Below are 18,433 nucleotides of genomic sequence, written 5' to 3' on the forward strand. Positions count from 1 at the left end.
ACAACTTGAATATCTGTTGATATAAATCGTTATAGTGGTAAAACACTATGTTTTTTTAAAAAAATAATGCTTTGATTCGAGAAAATATCAATATATAGAAACACCGTCTTATTGGAAAAAAGATACTATATAAAGCCCATTGGATTATTTTGGCAAACTTTATCCATTGTGAAGATCGATACCTAACTCGTTTGTCAGCAAACAGAATCAAATCTCACATTTTGGATGTGCCTCTTCTTTATTGTATTTTCTTCTTATTCCCCGTGTATTATCGTCATTGGTAAAGTGAGGTGGTATATAAATTTATTTTTTTATTTTTTTACCAATCGGTACTATTCGCGTGGAAGAAATTTATAGCATATTGAATCAGGATAAGAAGATAAACCATGATGAGCAAACATATTGAGTTGTTGGCATTACCATGTTTTGAGAGAAAAAAAAGCGTGAAGGATAACTATATATATTTGAGAGAGTGAATTTACATTCACGCTTTACGATGTATATGTCGCTGCCAAAACCCGAAACGCGGCCAATTCGCGACGGGGCTACAAAAAAAAAAAAAAATGAAATTTGAGGGGAAAACTATAAAAACAATTATTTAAACATATATTTTTTCTGCCAAATTTTGGAGGAAAAAAAATTTATTACCGCATCGTAACTGTGGTTTGATGGGTTGCCATAACTAACGTGGACGTAATTATCACGAAAAAATCCTGATTCGGCTCAGAGTCCTGGGATATCGCCCCGGTTGCCCCAACCTAGTTAGATAGGGTAAAATACAGAACATAACCAAAAACGTTGCCGGAAGTAGGTACAATCACCAATTTTTATTCAAATTGCTGAAAAATTGTGGAAAAAACGTTGAACTTGACAAATATGTGCGATATGCATACCTATATTTTTTGCCATAATTAGTTTAGAATCAATTCCCGGCAAATTTAGTTATTAAGTAAAAATTCCAAGAGCTGGCCACACTTAACCAAATAATAAACGAAAGTGAATTCAAGAAATTCCGATCATGTATGGGATGTTGAGAGGGAGGAATTTTCGTCACATAAAAAGTGTGAACGTGGTACAGTACTTGCATGTACTACGGGGGCATTTAGAAACCTGCAAATTCATGTTGAATGATTTTGATCCGTAAGAATGCTGCATGCAGTAAGATTTTGTAAGCTTTGTTTTATCTTGGGAATATTAAACTGATGACGCACTAAGATAAATTTTCAGCATTTTGGTTTCCACCATTCAGTTCTTGCCGAATAGTGTAGAGCTTATTAATAGTATCGATAAAGTCAGTGTGCTAAAAGTGGAGTAGGACAATTTGCAATCGTGAAATTTGAAAAATAAATAAGGGGAAAAACAGCTGACTTATTGCCTTCAGAAAAATTGTTGTTGTCTTTACGAGAACGTCTAAAAGTTTTGAAAAATTGAAGAGAAATTAACACTGTGAGTAGATCAGATTCCCCCCTCCAAATATCCCCAATAGCATCTGTTGATGTTGAAAGAAGTTTATGTTGGCTTTTCGGAATTTTCTATTTGTTCTTGTGTATATTTCTTAACTCACTCATAAATTATGAATTATTTATTTGAAAAATTCCATTTTGGCAATTTTTGATGAAACCTAATGTTGAGAACGAATGCGATTTTTAATAGATAACCAAAAGAATTTTTTTCCTTTTACCTTCAGCTAATATAATGACTGCCTCAGTTTCTAAAGAATTTTTTTTTGTTATTTTAATAGCATTTTTGTCGTTTTTGGGAATTTTTCTATAAAAGTTTTTAAGGCATTTTTTCGAATTTTTGGGCCATTTTTTATTATCACTCTTCAGGATTTTTTAGGTCAACAACATCTGGACCTTGGTCATAATGAAAGATAATCACTTCTGTTTAGTGATAATAATTGGCGACTACGCGATTTTATTTAGGATGGACTGGCACGGTGTTTGATTTTTTGTCTCAATGAAATAAGTTAGCTCTTCCATGTTCTATAATCTGAAAATTTTCTTGACCAATTGAAAGTGATTTCCATCACTTTGGCCAATCGTTTCTTTATGATCAGCCAAATTTTTAAAATTAATGTAAAACCATCGAGAAAAGACTCGTTTCCTGCATTTTTAGTTATCGAATTTGTCTCAACATCCTATCACCAGTGCTTACTTTATGTATAAGAAGCTGAAAAATTTACAGAATATATATTACGAGATCATATGCTGTATTTTGGGAATTTATAAGGGCTCTCCATTGAAACGTCACGGACATTCTGCGCATATAATATCCTGGGTATTTTCATTCAGATATCATAACACTATAAGCAGCAAATCCTCCTTTCAACAGGAAGCAAAGCTAACCACTGCAGATAATAAACAGTAGGAGCATTAAATGACCTCGAAGACCCCCACAGAAGACAAATCGTCGAAATTAATTCCGCTGTTCTTAATGACTTTCCGAGAACCCACCGAGTTTGTTAACACAATTTCACATTGATAATTTCATGTTACCACAAGCTCGCTCAGATTAAAGCGAATAAGCTTTTAGCGGCATTATTATGCGCAACAGGGTGGCCATTTTATGTTTGGATCTTTAGTCGCGGTCATAACCTACCGAGAAAATGCAGGATTATATCTTGATAATACTGGAAATATTCATCATGATTATTATAGAAAAATATATGAGGAATTCTAAAGAATGGACTTTTGCAAAATCAATTCATTAAATGAGAAAAAAATCAGTCTTATACGGATCGATCTCATTGCAATTCTAAAATATTCCGTTTTTAAGGGTAGCAAAGCCTTTTGAGTGTGCGGATATTGAAATTCCCTAATAAAATTTCAGAGCCGAGGCAAAAAAATTTTCAATGATAAAGAAATTAATTCAGGATTTTCCCGAAAACTGATCAAAAAAATGAGAGCTCGTGTATAGAGTCAATCAATCATAAAAAATTGAGATCGAATGAAAAAATATCGCGTGGAATATAAAACTCGTTTCTTGCTACTTTGTTTAAAAAAGCTCTGATATGTTCAGCATGAAGCCAGAGGACATTAATACTAATTAACGGAGTAATGTTATTATAAACACGAAGGTAATTAACGTATAGAGCGTCACGTAGTAGATACCGGAAACCTCTAAGGAGATACCGACCTTAAAAGGGGGGGTGAAGAGTGACTTAAGATTCTACTGTGGGGGTTGGATAAGGAGGAGGAAACTGAAATTCCTCTACACTTATATCTTAATGAGCTATGCTGCCGGAGCTGCCGATAATTAAGAAAGATGCAAACTCACTGTTTATTGCACTAATTTGTTACAACGTTCCGCTGGACCGTCTAATCTAGGCACGAGTTGAAGCTGTTCCATTCAGAGAGCTTCAAAGTTTTGGAAATTCTCTCTCACAGTCAAAAACCAAACACTCTTTTAAAGATGATTAGAGTGCCATTCTTGAAACATGGGTGAGGAACTAACGAGAAATTTTATCGATTATATAATACGGACGAGGCACTAAATTGTAAACTATAATTAAAATGATTTGATAACTCTTCCCGGAGATTTGGGAGTTGTATTATTCACAAAAATGGCAGAGGATTGATTATGTTCACCGTGTTAAGTGAATTTTTTTTCCCAAACGGATATACACTACCTGGCAGCGAAAATAGAACATCATGTTTTGAGCATGTGATCATTATTTTGAAATCTCACACCCGTCGAATGACTGAGACCGAGCGCTACTTTGGTCTATCGCCATGGGCAATTTACTACCAAATTAGTTGTGCCGGAATTGTGCATCTGTACCCAACAATCTGAGGGTGTATCCAGTTATGTGCGAATTGTGTGTGTGTTGGTGCTCTGCTATCTTTTTTATCGAATTGTGAGTGAAGTGTAATGATTGAATGTTTGTACCGTGGTAGGTCAATTCATGGCTGAATATACTACTAAACCACACATGCACCTCGTCCATAGTTCTCTGCGGAATTTCTAAGGAATTGGTACATGATTGAATGTATGTGTACACGTGTGGTGGACCTAACGTGAAGTTTGTTTCTTTCTGTGTAATGCTTATATTATGTATAGCGCTACCATCTACCATCATTGTTTCCAACTATGAGTGAAGCATAATGATTGAACAATTGTACTATTGTGTGTGTAGGCCTGTTGCTCTCTGTAGCGAGACTTTTTAGGGGGAGATCAGCTCGCATTTGCGCCTCGAAGTTAGGAACCACAGAAAACCAACCAACTTCAGCCGATCACCACAGTGCCGATGATGGGGTTGAATATACTGGGTGATAGGTAAGAGTAGGTAGATGAATTCATCACATTCATTATATGATGTGAGTTCATCTACCTTGGCATAGATTGTATCTCACCATCACTACTTTCGAATGCGATGGTTAGGTATTGCTGACCATTTAGTGCTAACTAGATTCTGCAGTACGTCCTTGTTTTGCGGGAAGACAAGAGCTTTAATTTTTGATGCCCAAATGTCTTGTTTATAGAAAAGTCTGGGGTTCGTGCTGATTAAAAAGATTATCTAGACACTATGCAATGATTCCCTGCTAATGTTTGCTGTGTCGATATTATCTTGATGGAAATAGTTTTTGGCACGGTTCGTTCGAATAGAGTTATGTGATTTCCACACGTCACCAATGTACCAGCATGCTGTCATTGATTTGCCGCCACCAATGCTGATGACAACCCAAATCATACAGTAACGGACGCTCATGGGGCCAAAAATTTTGTCCGCTGACGGGGAGTGTCCGCTAATGGGGATTAAGCTATACAGGGTGTTCTGTTAATGGACCGACAAACTCAGAGGGTTGTTAGTGGATATCAGGAGAGGAACAAAAATTGCAATGGAACATGGTGTCGCAAACCACGTTGAGAGGGTGAAAATTGCGAAAAACGTATGCAGTTTTCGACGTCACGCTGGAACGACGAAAACTACAATAATAACTACAAAAAGATTTATTTGATTAATTATTACAAGAGTTGTTGGAAAAGTGGCGGCCGCTGACGTCATTGCACAGTCTACAACGACGTAAAAACGATTCCTGGACGCGCTCGAAGATACCAGGTATGCTTTTGATGTCAGCCGCAGCGATGACAATGCGTGCTATGAGATCCTCCGGTATGTCCACAGGCGTCGCATAAACGAGTGATTTAAGGTGACGTCGGATATGGTGAGTGAACCCACGAACGCATTCAGCGATCAACTGACATCCACCTTTCGTCTCCTCTGGACTCAGAGCCTGCATGCGTTTTTGGCGATTTTCACCCTCTCAACGTGGTTTGCGACACCATGTTCAATTGCAATTTTTGTTCCTCTTGATGTCTACTAACAACCCTATGAGTTTGTCGGTCCATTAACAGAACACCCTGTATGCAACTGAAACTCGTTTATACGACTTTCATGTTTATACGACATTTGGCATCGGGTCGCAATGGGTTCCTATATATTTTTATATTAAAAATGCATATATGTTACTGTAAAAGTGATACATCGTTGGTTATGAAAAATCAACAATGGTCTTAATAAAGAGAGTGTGATTAAATTTCACTGCACTTTATCACTTTCACCGGTAATTATGTATAGTTTCCAAATAAAGTTGGAAAGTCTGATAAGCATGAAAAAATTTATAACCTTTCTTCATTAAACCAATTAGTTATTTTTACCGGTAAATCATACGTGCACAAAATATATTTTGCAATAAAAATTAAATTAAAATAAATGTGTGAAGATAAAACCATTCATAACAACATTATCAGTTTTGTAATGTTGGTTTTCTTTGCATATCAAGACGGAAAATTAATATTACCATTCACCATTCTGAACCATCCATAGTTATGTGCCGTTAATTAAGTAATTAATATTGATGATTTATCAATATGATCTTGGGATTAAACATAATCTTAGTTGAATATGATAAATTCTTGGTTTATGACCAAAGAGTAATAAATTAAAGTTTGGAAAAATTAGAGTTTGCCTGAGATTTTAGTGTCCGCTATCGAGAGTATCCCTAACGGGAAGTAAAACATTACATTAAAGTCCTTTTCCACGTTACTAGGGATCAGAAAAGTGTCCGTTAAAAGGGATTGTCCGTTACAGGAGGTTCCACTGTACTATCACGTTCACAAGATATTTATATGACGTTCAACGATAGCGAAGGAATATAAGCCCGATTCCCTCGACTTCTCTATTATCTCAATCGGCGTTCATCATTTTGTTAACACAGAGTTGAGAGATATCGTTGAACTCCACACTATGTCATTCCTTACTCAAAGATGCTCTTGCTCGATATCACCGACATCATTCCCGTTGTAAAAATCAAGCTGATTATTTCGCAACCAAATGTTGCGATCTACAAAATAGATGATATTCTTTGGTATTTTATCGCTTTGAAGACAAAGAGAAGCGTCTTTTCACTATCGATAGGAGAAGCAGGGGTGGAAGCTTAGCATAATAGTTACGCTTTAACTCGCTATCTACTGCCTCTAGGGATATCATACGAGAAATATAGATCTATGGATAAACCACGGAAGTTAACACGGAAACTATTCTTCATTGTTTCTGCAAGATTTCATGAAAATTCGAAGATGACTGAACAATCCGCTCATTTAAAATGTTAAAAATCTATTCCCATCGGCATCTACATTATTAGATTAGGATCGAACAACCGTCTAAACAGCAAATCTGAACGTTTGTGCCGGGATTTTCCAAACTCAATTAAAATATGTAAATAGAGTTTACGGACACACACATCGTGCTAGATACTGGTTTCGATAAAGTTAATTACTGCACAACAGCAAACTTCTGTTCTCTTTTTAACTGATCCCCCCACCGATATAACTTAAAAACTTATCAATGATCACCATCAGTTCACATAATACGTATCACATAATACACTTTTTAAATGACCAACGGTATCTATACAGATCCTTTAATAATTACGCAATGCAATTTTTTTTATTAAATAAATTGTACCGGATTTAAATACAAAATAATTAGCAATTATATGAAAAAAAAAAAAAAAACCGAACGAAAAGATATAAATATTTTTTCGTAACAACCAATTATAAAAATCCAGCAAAAGTCGCTATAATTTCTCTATCCTTGTAAAAATTTGCATAAAGAGGGTTTCTCTCGAAGTAAAAAAAAAAGTAATTAGGTTAGTGAAAATAGAGTTTTAAAAATTAATGACGAACTTAAGACTATGGAGAGATTTTTTTTTCCCATTTTTTTCTAATGAGTAAAACCTTCCTAATATTACAGAAGCAATTTAAATTCTTTAATGTAACGCGATCAATAATTTTCCGATATTTTTATTCTCCGAAAAATAATTTCATGCCCGAGGTGCTTTGAATTATCAGTTTTTATATCAAGTATTCCAAGGGGGGGGGGCGAAAAACAAAAAAAATCTGATAATATCAGAACCTAGTCGCTACCTACCCCACACTTGTTTCAAGAAATATTTCAGGATGGGGGGGGGGGAGGAAAGTAAAATAATTAATTGGAAGCATTATGTATCCTGACATGAAAAAAAATCATTAACAGAGCAAAACAAAATCACGCGAGTTGGCCATTAAACATTACCAAGTTAACTCTTTCTACTTCTTTTTCCCCCTAACAAAGACAATTAAAGCGTTGGTATTAGTCAGGTAAAATCAGATAACTTTATAAGGACCTGACTTCTCTAAATAGATTAATAATAAATCAAAATTTAATTAATAAGATAATTGGGTAATTAATTAATTAACGGACGTTCCGGTGTAGTAACAGGCATGGTTGGATGACTTTTGCGATTTTGTGTGTGTGTGTGTGTTTATGGTAGAAGCTTTTCTTTTCAACTGATTTTTGATCGTGTAGTTTGGGAGACCTGTGGATGGTCTCTGCGTTCGGTTACATTTGTTGGGAAAAAGGAGATTGTGTGAGTGAAGCGGATGAGATGAATCACGTGATTGGATCCGCGCTATCAGGCTGATAGAGTATAACGCGAATGGGGAAATGCTCTTGCTTTCGAGAGAGACGCGCGAGGAATGTCGTCGAGTGCGACGTGTATTCGACGTCAAGGTATTGGAACCCCGCTACTCTGGTGGGAATAGCATGGCGAAACTTTTGTGTCACCACCCGATTACTTTTTAACTAACCTCTTGCTTGTTATCTGCTTCTAAAGTGGCAACGACGTACTATGCACGTCTAATGAATTTACTGTTTATAATAAGTAAGTAGGTATTACAGCAACGCGATATTCGAGCGTGCAATCAGTAGCGCTATTGCAGAGTGAACTGCGTTGTTGTAAAATTTTATTTGTTTTATTGCGGTACAATAAATAACAATCACAAGTCAGTAATAGTACATTTATTATTTTTTATTAAGCATTATTTTTATCTATTTATTATATTTATTTAGATCCTAAAATGGATCGTTGCATTGCATCTTCCTCATTGTTTTGAAGTTTATCATACTGTACAGAATTAATAATAAAATTCTTTAAAAAACATTGTAAACCTTACTTATATTTATCTAAATAGTGTGCGACTATATGCATTTTTTACACACAATCTGCTTAAAACTTTAATAGAAATTATTACAGATAAAAGAGCTCGCTTTGGACGAGTTAGTCACGGGCTTCTGAGAATTAATTTTCAGCGCAAGAAGTTAAAAGCTGAAGAAACATGTATTCTGCTGAGTACATTGTCAATAATAAGAATAAAGAATAAGAGTAAAATAGGATATGACAGCGGTTCTCAACCTTTTTTGAAAAGCTGAGCGCTTTCTGCTATATGATTTCTATGGCGGAGCCCCGTAGGCCTATATTTTATTTATTCATAAAAAGTTACTGATTTATTTTTATTATTAAAAAATGTTTAGTTCTTTTTTTTCAATTTACTGGATTTTTTTTCCCTCGAGTGGCCACGGAGCCCCTGGGGAATTCACAAGGAGCGCCGGTTGAGAACCGCTCGGATATGATTACCTTCAATTCATGCTATGGGTTCGGTCTTTATTTACGCGTTGGTGTAGAACTAGATTTTAGGAATAGTGATGCGTGTAAAGGAAATCGGCTCTCTCTCTCTCTCTCTATTGAACTTAACTTCATTACATAAACCTGAGTAGGTGCATTGAAAGCACTTTGCCAATGAGTGCGAATTTTGCTTGAGGCTAATTTCTCAGAAAATCTAGGCAGACCGCCATTCATTATTTATTCCATTCGAAAATTTTGCTGTCGTCATTTGATGAAGTAATGTAATAAATCACGTATTTCTATTTCTCGCTCTATTTTGACTGTACATATATTTTATTCCGTATAAGGATATTGAACCAATTAGTCTGAGTTGTAGATGAATAATATCAAATGTGTCAAGTTCTTTATTGAAGCCGCTTCTTTTTCTTATCTAATATGACAATTTTAATACATTTTTTTCGAAAAAAGACAATAAATAGATTTACTCTCTATACGAGTTTTTGTTTCTCAGACCTTAAAGTTTAACAATATCTCCAATTTGCGTTTAGCAATCGGCATATGTTTCCTCTACGTGACCAGTTGAAAAAGAAGCGACATTAAAAATTTCTATATTTTGTGAGAATAATTTATTAGAAAATTCTTTAATAGTTGATAATTCCTGATTGCGCATGATTTGAAAGCACGTGTTACACAAAGTTTTACGAGTGGACAAACCACGAACTCCTTGACGATAGAAAAGAGATGTATCAACAAAATGTAGTTAATTCAAATCTCCAGAGACAGAAAGTCGAAACATTTCTGTTTTGTAACACGCGTATATTTCAAGAATTCCATGTCCAAGAAAATCTCACGATGCCAAAAATAAATAAAATTACCCGATGACCATGGGAAAATCTGAACCAGCCCAAACACGCGTCCCATATTCCCTTATGGGAAGTACCCCAAGGTTCGAAAGTTAATGATGTGAGCAAGTAACAGCATCTCTCTTGGAGTAGAGGACAGCAATAATTGAGTTATTGATAATTCATTTAGTTATCTTGGTGAAGACCTCGGGCTTTGGCCACGATAACTCGATAGGAAAAAATAAATAAAAAAATAAATAAATACAAAATCTACTTTGCGTGTAACCTGAAGGAATGAGAAACAAAAGAGGAAAAATGATTCTCATTTCAAACCTTTGCTTGATTTTGCCGTTCTCAAAATAATGTTGCCTGTGAGCCATAAGATACTTCAACGAAGTCGAGAATTGAGTATAACACACCCTGTGGAACTATCCAACGATAAATAAGACTCAGTTTCCAATCAACGATTTATTGAATTTCATCATTCTTTTATGTTGCGCGCATCCTCAAGCTCAAAATCCGTGGAAATAAATTTTTACCTGAATCTTTTACCTGAATGCTCTAGATACTTATTCTTCCAAACCCATCCAACCCAGATTCATTGGGAGTGGAATGTGTTCCAACAGACAAGTCTCAATTGGATTTAGTAGCTTCGTAGAAAGAATATACAATACCCTTATTTATTGGAAATTCACTTCATAAAAATATCTCGGATTATTGCATCTTCAAGCCGTCGATGGACCCCCCCCCCTTGCATATCTGGCGTAAATACTATATCTTAACTCTTGAACTAGATTGGATTTAGTTACTTTATAGTCCACTCGAATAGAAGCGTTGATTAAATTGAGAATTTCGGGCATTGATTTAACGGACGGTTCCGTTATCTGGGGATTATAGTGAAGATCGATTTTATGTTGGTATGTTTCCAGGATTCGGATGGGTAGCTTGACAATTTCGATTTAAAATTCGTGAATTTTTGTACCGCATCACTTTTATATTCACGGTATTTTTCAGACAGGACCTTAACTTTGGAACGATATAACTTGCAAACAGTGATAGATAGAAAGACGAAACAAGCGGTAGGTTTGATGGGCAGGCCTGGGTTTTAACACTTGTTTGCACAATTAATAACAATTTTAACTATTAGATGGTGTCTCACGGCCTTTTTTTTTGTGTGTTATTTGATACAGTTCATCTAAGTCGCATTCATCCATGGCAGTAGAGATGGGGCTTTAAACTCCACTCTCTTCTCTTTTGTCATGTCATTATCACTTTTCGGGACTTATGTGCTCCCGAAACTATAGAGTACTGCACTATTATATGGAGTCCTCACAGCAATCTAGACTCACTGATTCTAGAAAGAGACCAGAACAGATTTCGACGTTAGGGGCCGTTCAAGTATTACGTAAGCAAATTTTTAGCCATTTTTGACCCCCCTTATCAGCAAAATTTCGTCATCACTGCCCCCTACCTCCTAACGCATATTGGTGGGATCAGAGACGTACACGGGGGGGGGGGCCCACACGATCAAAAAATTTTTTTTTTTAATGCCAATTTTTTTTTTTAATTGAAATTTCGGAAGAAAAGACCTTTATATCCTTTATTTGTTATTGTAATCAATTTCTGTTAATTTCAATGCCATCTGAAGGATATGAACTCAAAATTTATTGCGACCCACACTCTAAGCCATATAATGATAAATCGCATAAATGCCCTTGGCCCGCGGACCAAATATGGCCCTGGGGGTTATCTGATGCGGCCTGCCCTCTTCAAACCTAATTTTGTAAAAATGAACTAAGCGGCACATTTACAGATCGCTTAAGTGTCCCGTGGTACAATTCCATAACATTTAAGCGGCCCGTGGCATATTTTCAGATCACTTAAATGACCCGGGACATGGTTCCAGAACACTTAAGCGATCCGTGACACATTTAGAGATCCCTTGACTGACATGTGACGTAGTTTTAGAGCACTTAAGTGGCCCCTCCAGTGGGGTTCTACATCACTCAAATTACCCGCGGCACATTCTCAGATTATTTAAGTGATGCGTGGCACAGTTCCAGAGCACTTAAGCGGCCCGGACATATTTCCAGAGCACTTGGATCCACTAAACATTTAGAGATCACTAAAGTGGCTCTGTAGGGCACTTATCAATAGGGGGGGGGGTTGTTACTTCAAGTGCCCACAAACTATCGAAAGGTTTCTCGTTGGCGCACCGGATAAGATGCCATTAAAAATATTTCATATTTTGGATATTGAGTATTGGATATTCACGTTATTATGCTTTTCCGTATGTATTTCTATTGTTCCACTCGTGTTTTTGTATTTCTCTTCTCTTGTCCATCTCTCTAATTGGGCCTGTTGAGACGTGAATAAATAAATAAATTAAGCGACCATATCGAAACCATCGCAATGTGATTTGACCCATTTGCTAACTAAGAAAAATATCACCCACTGTTCAAGTGCTTGTGGCGGGATCTATTAGCCGAAGTTGTAACTAATTTCACAAACCAGTGTATTTGAAAAATTCCAAGATCTGCCTATTAAACGAATTACTTGGTTTATCTTTCTATCTATCACTGTTTCTGAGATGTTATTTCAGAGTCCTTTCTGAAGCATCGTGTACTTCTTTGCAATATTTAAAATCTGTATAACTTTCTTCATCAATATTTATTCAGGTTCAAATAATACCACGTGCTTCATTGAAACAAAAAAGGCTTTCGTGGCCATCATGTGAATTAGAATTCAATTTTAAAGTTCAAAAAAACCCGAGAACTTTAAAATTGAATTCTAACGTGCTTTCATTGTTGTACATGGAGAATGAAATAAAAGACGACGCAAGAAGACAAAAACTCAAGAGCGTTTATTTACAATTTCATACATCTTTTTTTGATTATAACTTTTGCACTAGAATTTTACATAACTTTTTTGTATATATATATTTTTAATAAACAAATTTTTCTGTGTTGGTATTTATATATATAAATCGATTCAACAATATCTAATACACATTTACGTTCGGAGAGAGGGAAAGCTGTTCCTCTTTTCACTCAAACAGAACATGAGGTGCGTTTTTCAATAATGTATTATTACATTCTTCTTCAACCCAACAACACTTTTTTTTTTAAACACGGAATTTACAATTCAGTTGGAAGAAGAAAGTAAAATGCTCTCACAATTGAAAATGATCTCAGTTTGGCAGAAAAATTGATTGTGTAGAAATTGGCATTTGTTTTCCAACTACGAATTGACCCTCGGTAGAAAACGTCTATGAAAACAAGACGCGTGAACTCATACGCAAGAGCATTTAGAATAAATCCTTATCACGATCCTTTACAAGACGAAATAATAAGAAGCCATACACGCATTGCATCGCCATCCAAAATAAAAACGCTTTTCCACGATATAATCAGCAAGGGGAACCGTTTAATCAGCAACTGTATTGCTGAAAATTTCTGTAATTTTACCTGAATTTTTTTACAACTTTCTGAAGCTCGTGATTGCCATTATTTCATTAGGAATGCAATAAAACTTGATGCGAAATCGTTCTCAAGTTTTTTTTTACTCTTTTCGTTTGAAATACGGATTAGTAATTCTATCGTGTGTATTATATATTTAAAGCAATACACAGGTTTCATTTATGATAAATCAAAACTCGATATATACAAAGGAAAAATCAACAATGAAACAATGAAATTTAAAAATTTAAATGTTCATATTATACTTTTTTTTGGAAATATATATCTTTGTTTCACACGCGTTTTCGAAATAAAATGAGTCTGATAGTATTTTTCCTAAATATTACCTGGTTTTCGGGGGACGTAATCGCTATTAACGAAATGTGGTTATTTGAGAAACTAATTACACGATCGTTTTTCGTTTATATGGCACTAATTTCAACGTTATAAAAGAATAGCATTGCTCTGGCTTGAAGAGAACAGTTGCACTTATCGGGAAAGGAAGGGCGTAGCAGCCCGAGTGGCTAAAATACCTGAATAATGTACCAAAAAAAAGACATTTTGAGAATTCTGGAGTTCATGACCTTGTCTGAAAGTAATGTCTGGTAAATCTACTACTGTATTTCTTCTAGGACCTAGGCTCAGATATTGTGTGGACTATACGAAGAGAAATCCAGGAATAACAGGTTTGCCAGACACTATTTTCACACTCTGGATCAATTACCGACAACATTTTTCACCGGTCTCAAGACTTTTTCTGGACTGGAACGCTGCAGCTCACCAAAGTCCAATAGCAACAGAGTTTTCGAGGCAACAGTAAGAGAAAACAGGCGACAGAACACTGTCGAAACTAAGTGACAATGAATAACATTAGACTAGTCGTTGATTTCGAGCTGAAAAATCCTGTATAGCGGAAAGTCTGAGAACTTCGGGAAGAGTTCTGGGAATTCTTCAAAAATGCCGTTCGCTTGATAGTACGTTGTAACCGTTAAAAACTCAAGCAGAAAAATTTGATAAAATAGTTTTTGATTAAAATTTTTTTTTTTTGTTAAACCTTCAGATCCAACACAACTCTATACTCTTGTAAGAAAATTCAACACGATGTCCAAAGAGAGAGAGAGAGCAAGAGATAGGGTGTTGCTGATTAATGAATTTCAAATTACGTTCTATTCATGTCCAACTATAAAAATGTTACAGATACGAATTAATAGTTGTTCTTAAAAATTCTATTTGTGGGAAAAAGAGCAAAAAAAAAGGTTATTTTGATATTTTTAGCTTGACATGAAAGAAAACTATGTATCTTCAGAGGAAAAAAAAAAGTGATCGGATCACCTAAAAAAAAAACATCAGGGATTTTACGTAACACTTGATATATATACATAGCAGAGATCGATTATCAGCACAGATATGACTATCCCTTGTTAGAAAAACAACAGTTAAATCGAAGTTTCACAATGGCATTTCGTTTTCTCGGCCCGATACTGTAATAATATTCGGTTTTTCAGATGTTTCACAAGTTGGCTTTTGTAAACGTGAAGAGCTCGACTCTCGCTGTTTGAATGATGTATATTTTAGCCGAGAGAACATATATAGGAGATATCGTTCCTTATATATTTTTTCTCTTTCATTTCAGTCATTTGTATCCAGCTCTTCATTGTTTTTTTTATTTTTCTTCGGCGAATAGTGTGTGAGGCACTTCCTAGATAGTAGGGCAGTTGGAGGATTCCGTATTATTTTTTGTTGTTGTTGTTGTTGTCATGCCCATCTGATGCAAGTTGAGCGAAGTTGAAACGACATCATTCATGGAGACCGTATCCTGCGTAAGCACTCCATGCTTCTTTTGGCCAGGTGGGTCCCTTTATATATTTCATTTTTTTTTTTTTTTTGTATATCTCATTCTTTGTGACGATGGATTTAAAACACAAATGAACAACTGAAATGCGTTAGTTGGTTCTAGTTAGTACAAGTTGCTTTCCCGTATAGTTACCAGTTTGATTTAATGAAAGTGATTATCACCAGGACAATTACTGGTATTGCTTGGTGCCATTTCCATCGTTCTGTAACAAAGAAAAAAACAAAACACAAACATTTCATTTGCATGAAAGGTTATAAAGGCTATCTCTTATAATGATACTGTATTCCCAGTGGTTTTCATCACCGAGATGAAGAGCATTGTGTACGTGTAATTAGAGTGACCGCGTGTTCAATCGAGAAAAATAGAGAAAGCTGGGACAGTCAACATGTAAAAACATGGGACATCTCGCCGACTGTCACTAAAATAACCACACCACCAATTGCTGTTAAAATATTCTAACTGAAATTTAACAAAATTATCGATGAGCGGGAAATGAAAAGCTAAATTTCCTTTGACCCATTGTATACCATTGTCCCTTTTTTGGGACGCTTGTTTTCATTTTATCAGACACCTCGTTGGGCATTTTGCCTGTTGTGGCGTTGTATTTGTATTTTTAATTAACCTCTTTACGATCAAGGACGTAATATTCCGTCCAAACGCCAGTGGAATAAATTCAAACAAGAGTTCTCTCTGTGTTTTCTTTCCTCTCTTCTCATCATCGTAAGCTTTGCTGTAACCCTATGAAAAAATGTCGTTCTTTTTCACCTCCGTTTATTTCTATACGCCTATGAATGATTGTTTCCATGTGATGTATCCTTCTACCATATACATTTAAGAGTGAAAGATAACAGGTAGGGTGAGGGGGAAAAGAGAGAAATCTACTTCGTACTTACTCTCTTATCAACTTATCTATTATACTGTTTACCTTCCATTTGTTTTTCCTTCTTACTGCCCTTTCGTCTACTTTTTTTTCTCCTTTTCCTTTTTCTAACGTGCGGTTAGGTTAGGACACGATTTCCATATTTATCGCCGATTCATCAAATAGAGATTATCCGAATTTCTTGCCAATAGCTTGTGAACGTAGGTGTTAAGCAGTGGAATTTTTAGTTTTGATCATTGTACCTAAATTTTGAACTGATGACTGCTATAAACGTTACAATCTCAATAAAAATATATTCTAAAATTTTTAATAAATAATGACTAATTAATTAATAATTAACCATTTTAATTTAATCACTTAACAGTTTCTCTTTCCTGCCGTATTGTGTCCAAAAATGAGCACTCTTTTGAGAACAATTTTGTATTCAAATTGATTATATAAATTCAAATCAGCAGCCAAGACTGTTACAAGTATTGAATTTATTAATTTATGATAATTTCTAATTACAGCGAAAAAAATGGCATATTTACTCAAAGTTGGCTTTCGCAGCACCGGTGAGTAATAAAACTTTTCCCCTCACAAATAGTTTTCCTTTCATATTTCATTCATGTCATCATTTTGATGTAATTTTTTTAGTTACGTTAAGTACAGTCCAATCCCGTTTTAACGAATACCGTCATAGCGAAAACCTCGTTTTAACAAACACTTTTCTAATCCCCCAGATAAGTTTACATGGGGACATTTTTAAATAACCTGGAATTCCTTTATAACGAAATTTCGTTATAACGAAGTGATTTCTATGGTCTCTTGGAGTTCGTTATAACGGGATTCGACTGTAATAGAGTTTTGGCATGTAAATTGGTTAAAAACATAAAAGTCACGGACAAATCTTCAGTGAATAAGAGTGTATTCAATTAAAATATTTAGATCTATACACATTTATTTGCAGCTGTAATGCAGCGGTTCTCAACCGATGCTCCGCGGAGCCCTGGGCTCCGTAAGCACTTCCCAGGGGCTTCGCAGCAGCTCGAGGAAAGTAAAATAAATCAGTAAATTTGATTAATAAATTAAAAAGAAGAGATCTGAAGGGTTCTACCATATAAGTTACATACTAAAAAGGGCTCCTTGAGCCAAACGGGGGCTTCGCCATAGAAATTATACGTTAAAAAAGCTCGCGAGTCAGAAAAGTTTGAGAACCGCTGCTGTAATGTAACGAAAATTATCAACGATTGTAGTAAAGATAATGAATTGAAATGAACTCTATTTTTAAACAAAAGAAAATTTCTATTAAAAAGTCGGGACGGCCAAAAAATAAGAAACATACGAGAAAGCACCGTTAAAATACGGGCCATATGGTCAATTTACTTATACGTCTAGCTAGAAATTATATTCTTACTTACCGACAAGATGTGTACCATCCGATTTAACGCGTTTGATAGTCAATGGGTCTGTTGGAAAGAGAACAGAAAATTAAGATCTTCAACATTAATAAAACGCTAACGATCGCTATTCATACTAAATATTAATTGACTACCGCAGTTCCTTACTTGAATTATCGAGAACTGTCGGCAGATGACGTAACGCTGACGTCATGATACCGGGGCCCCGCCTACTAAGCTTGTATAGCTACCTATCATATGGACGATATCTATTCACGACGGCATGTTTGGGCACAACCTCCTTTGAAAGCGGCATCTTTCGTCACAGAGAGAGATTCGTTGGAAGCAATTATGAACTACTTCTAATGTAATCAGTGGACATTGGTAGATATACGTTACCAGTCTTTAAAGATCGCAATTACTATTACATTCATATAACCTATGAATGTAATAATAACGAGGAAAGGAAAAAAAGGAACAAAATGCACATCATTATCTGTTCCAGCAATTCATCTCTACTACAGTACATCAAGTTCAACGAGATCAGCTATTCCTTTGATGTATAAAAGCCATTTCCCGGGAATTTGATATGTTTTCTTGTAAGGGAAAAATCGTTCTTATCACTCGCTATACAGTACGGACCGGCTAAAGTAGTGAATGCAAAGCTCAATTCCCATCCAATAAATGACAACATTTATTCATATCAAATTCGCAGAAATTCACGTTAGAACGACGAACGCAATGGAGTTTTTTCGCAAGAAAATCACGAATAAGAAAAATGTCAACAATGGAGAATCTTTCCCTAGAATAATCTGCAACAGCCGCAACATCTTGAATGTTTTCCAAGAAACACTTCCGATCATTTGGAATACCTGGAAGGCTATGCAATTTCCGCTACGGAAATATGCGTCGATTCGTTTTTTTTTTCTCCTTTTCAATGGATACGCACAAAAACGGGATACCTTATCTTCAAACTAAACGATGGAATAAGCAATCTTTTTTTCTATCCCCTAATAGAAAGGATATTGAAGGTATAAGTGTTTCTCATGTATACGGTGGAATTTCCCGGAC

General features: G+C 35.5%; 1 protein-coding gene across 2 annotated transcripts in view; it reads right to left on the reverse strand.

The window, feature by feature from the left end:
- Positions 1-12,679: 12,679 nt before the first annotated feature.
- The window catches only part of LOC149072222 (suppressor of lurcher protein 1-like), a 221,615-nt gene continuing 215,861 nt past the window's right edge, over positions 12,680-18,433 (reverse strand). For both annotated transcript variants that reach the window (XM_089246564.1, XM_089246563.1), the window contains 2 exons: positions 17,384-17,431; positions 12,680-15,305 (listed from right to left, as the gene is read on the reverse strand). In XM_089246564.1, the coding sequence (XP_089102690.1) occupies positions 15,232-15,305; positions 17,384-17,431 (122 nt within the window). In that variant the 3' untranslated portion in view covers positions 12,680-15,231. The remainder of the gene's footprint in view (positions 15,306-17,383; positions 17,432-18,433) is intronic.

This window comes from Pholcus phalangioides, unplaced genomic scaffold (genome assembly GCF_987345545.1).
Source record: "Pholcus phalangioides strain wild (caught in Gottingen) unplaced genomic scaffold, Ppha-v1.0 ptg000017l_1, whole genome shotgun sequence".
In the NCBI taxonomy this organism is placed as follows: domain Eukaryota; kingdom Metazoa; phylum Arthropoda; class Arachnida; order Araneae; family Pholcidae; genus Pholcus; species Pholcus phalangioides.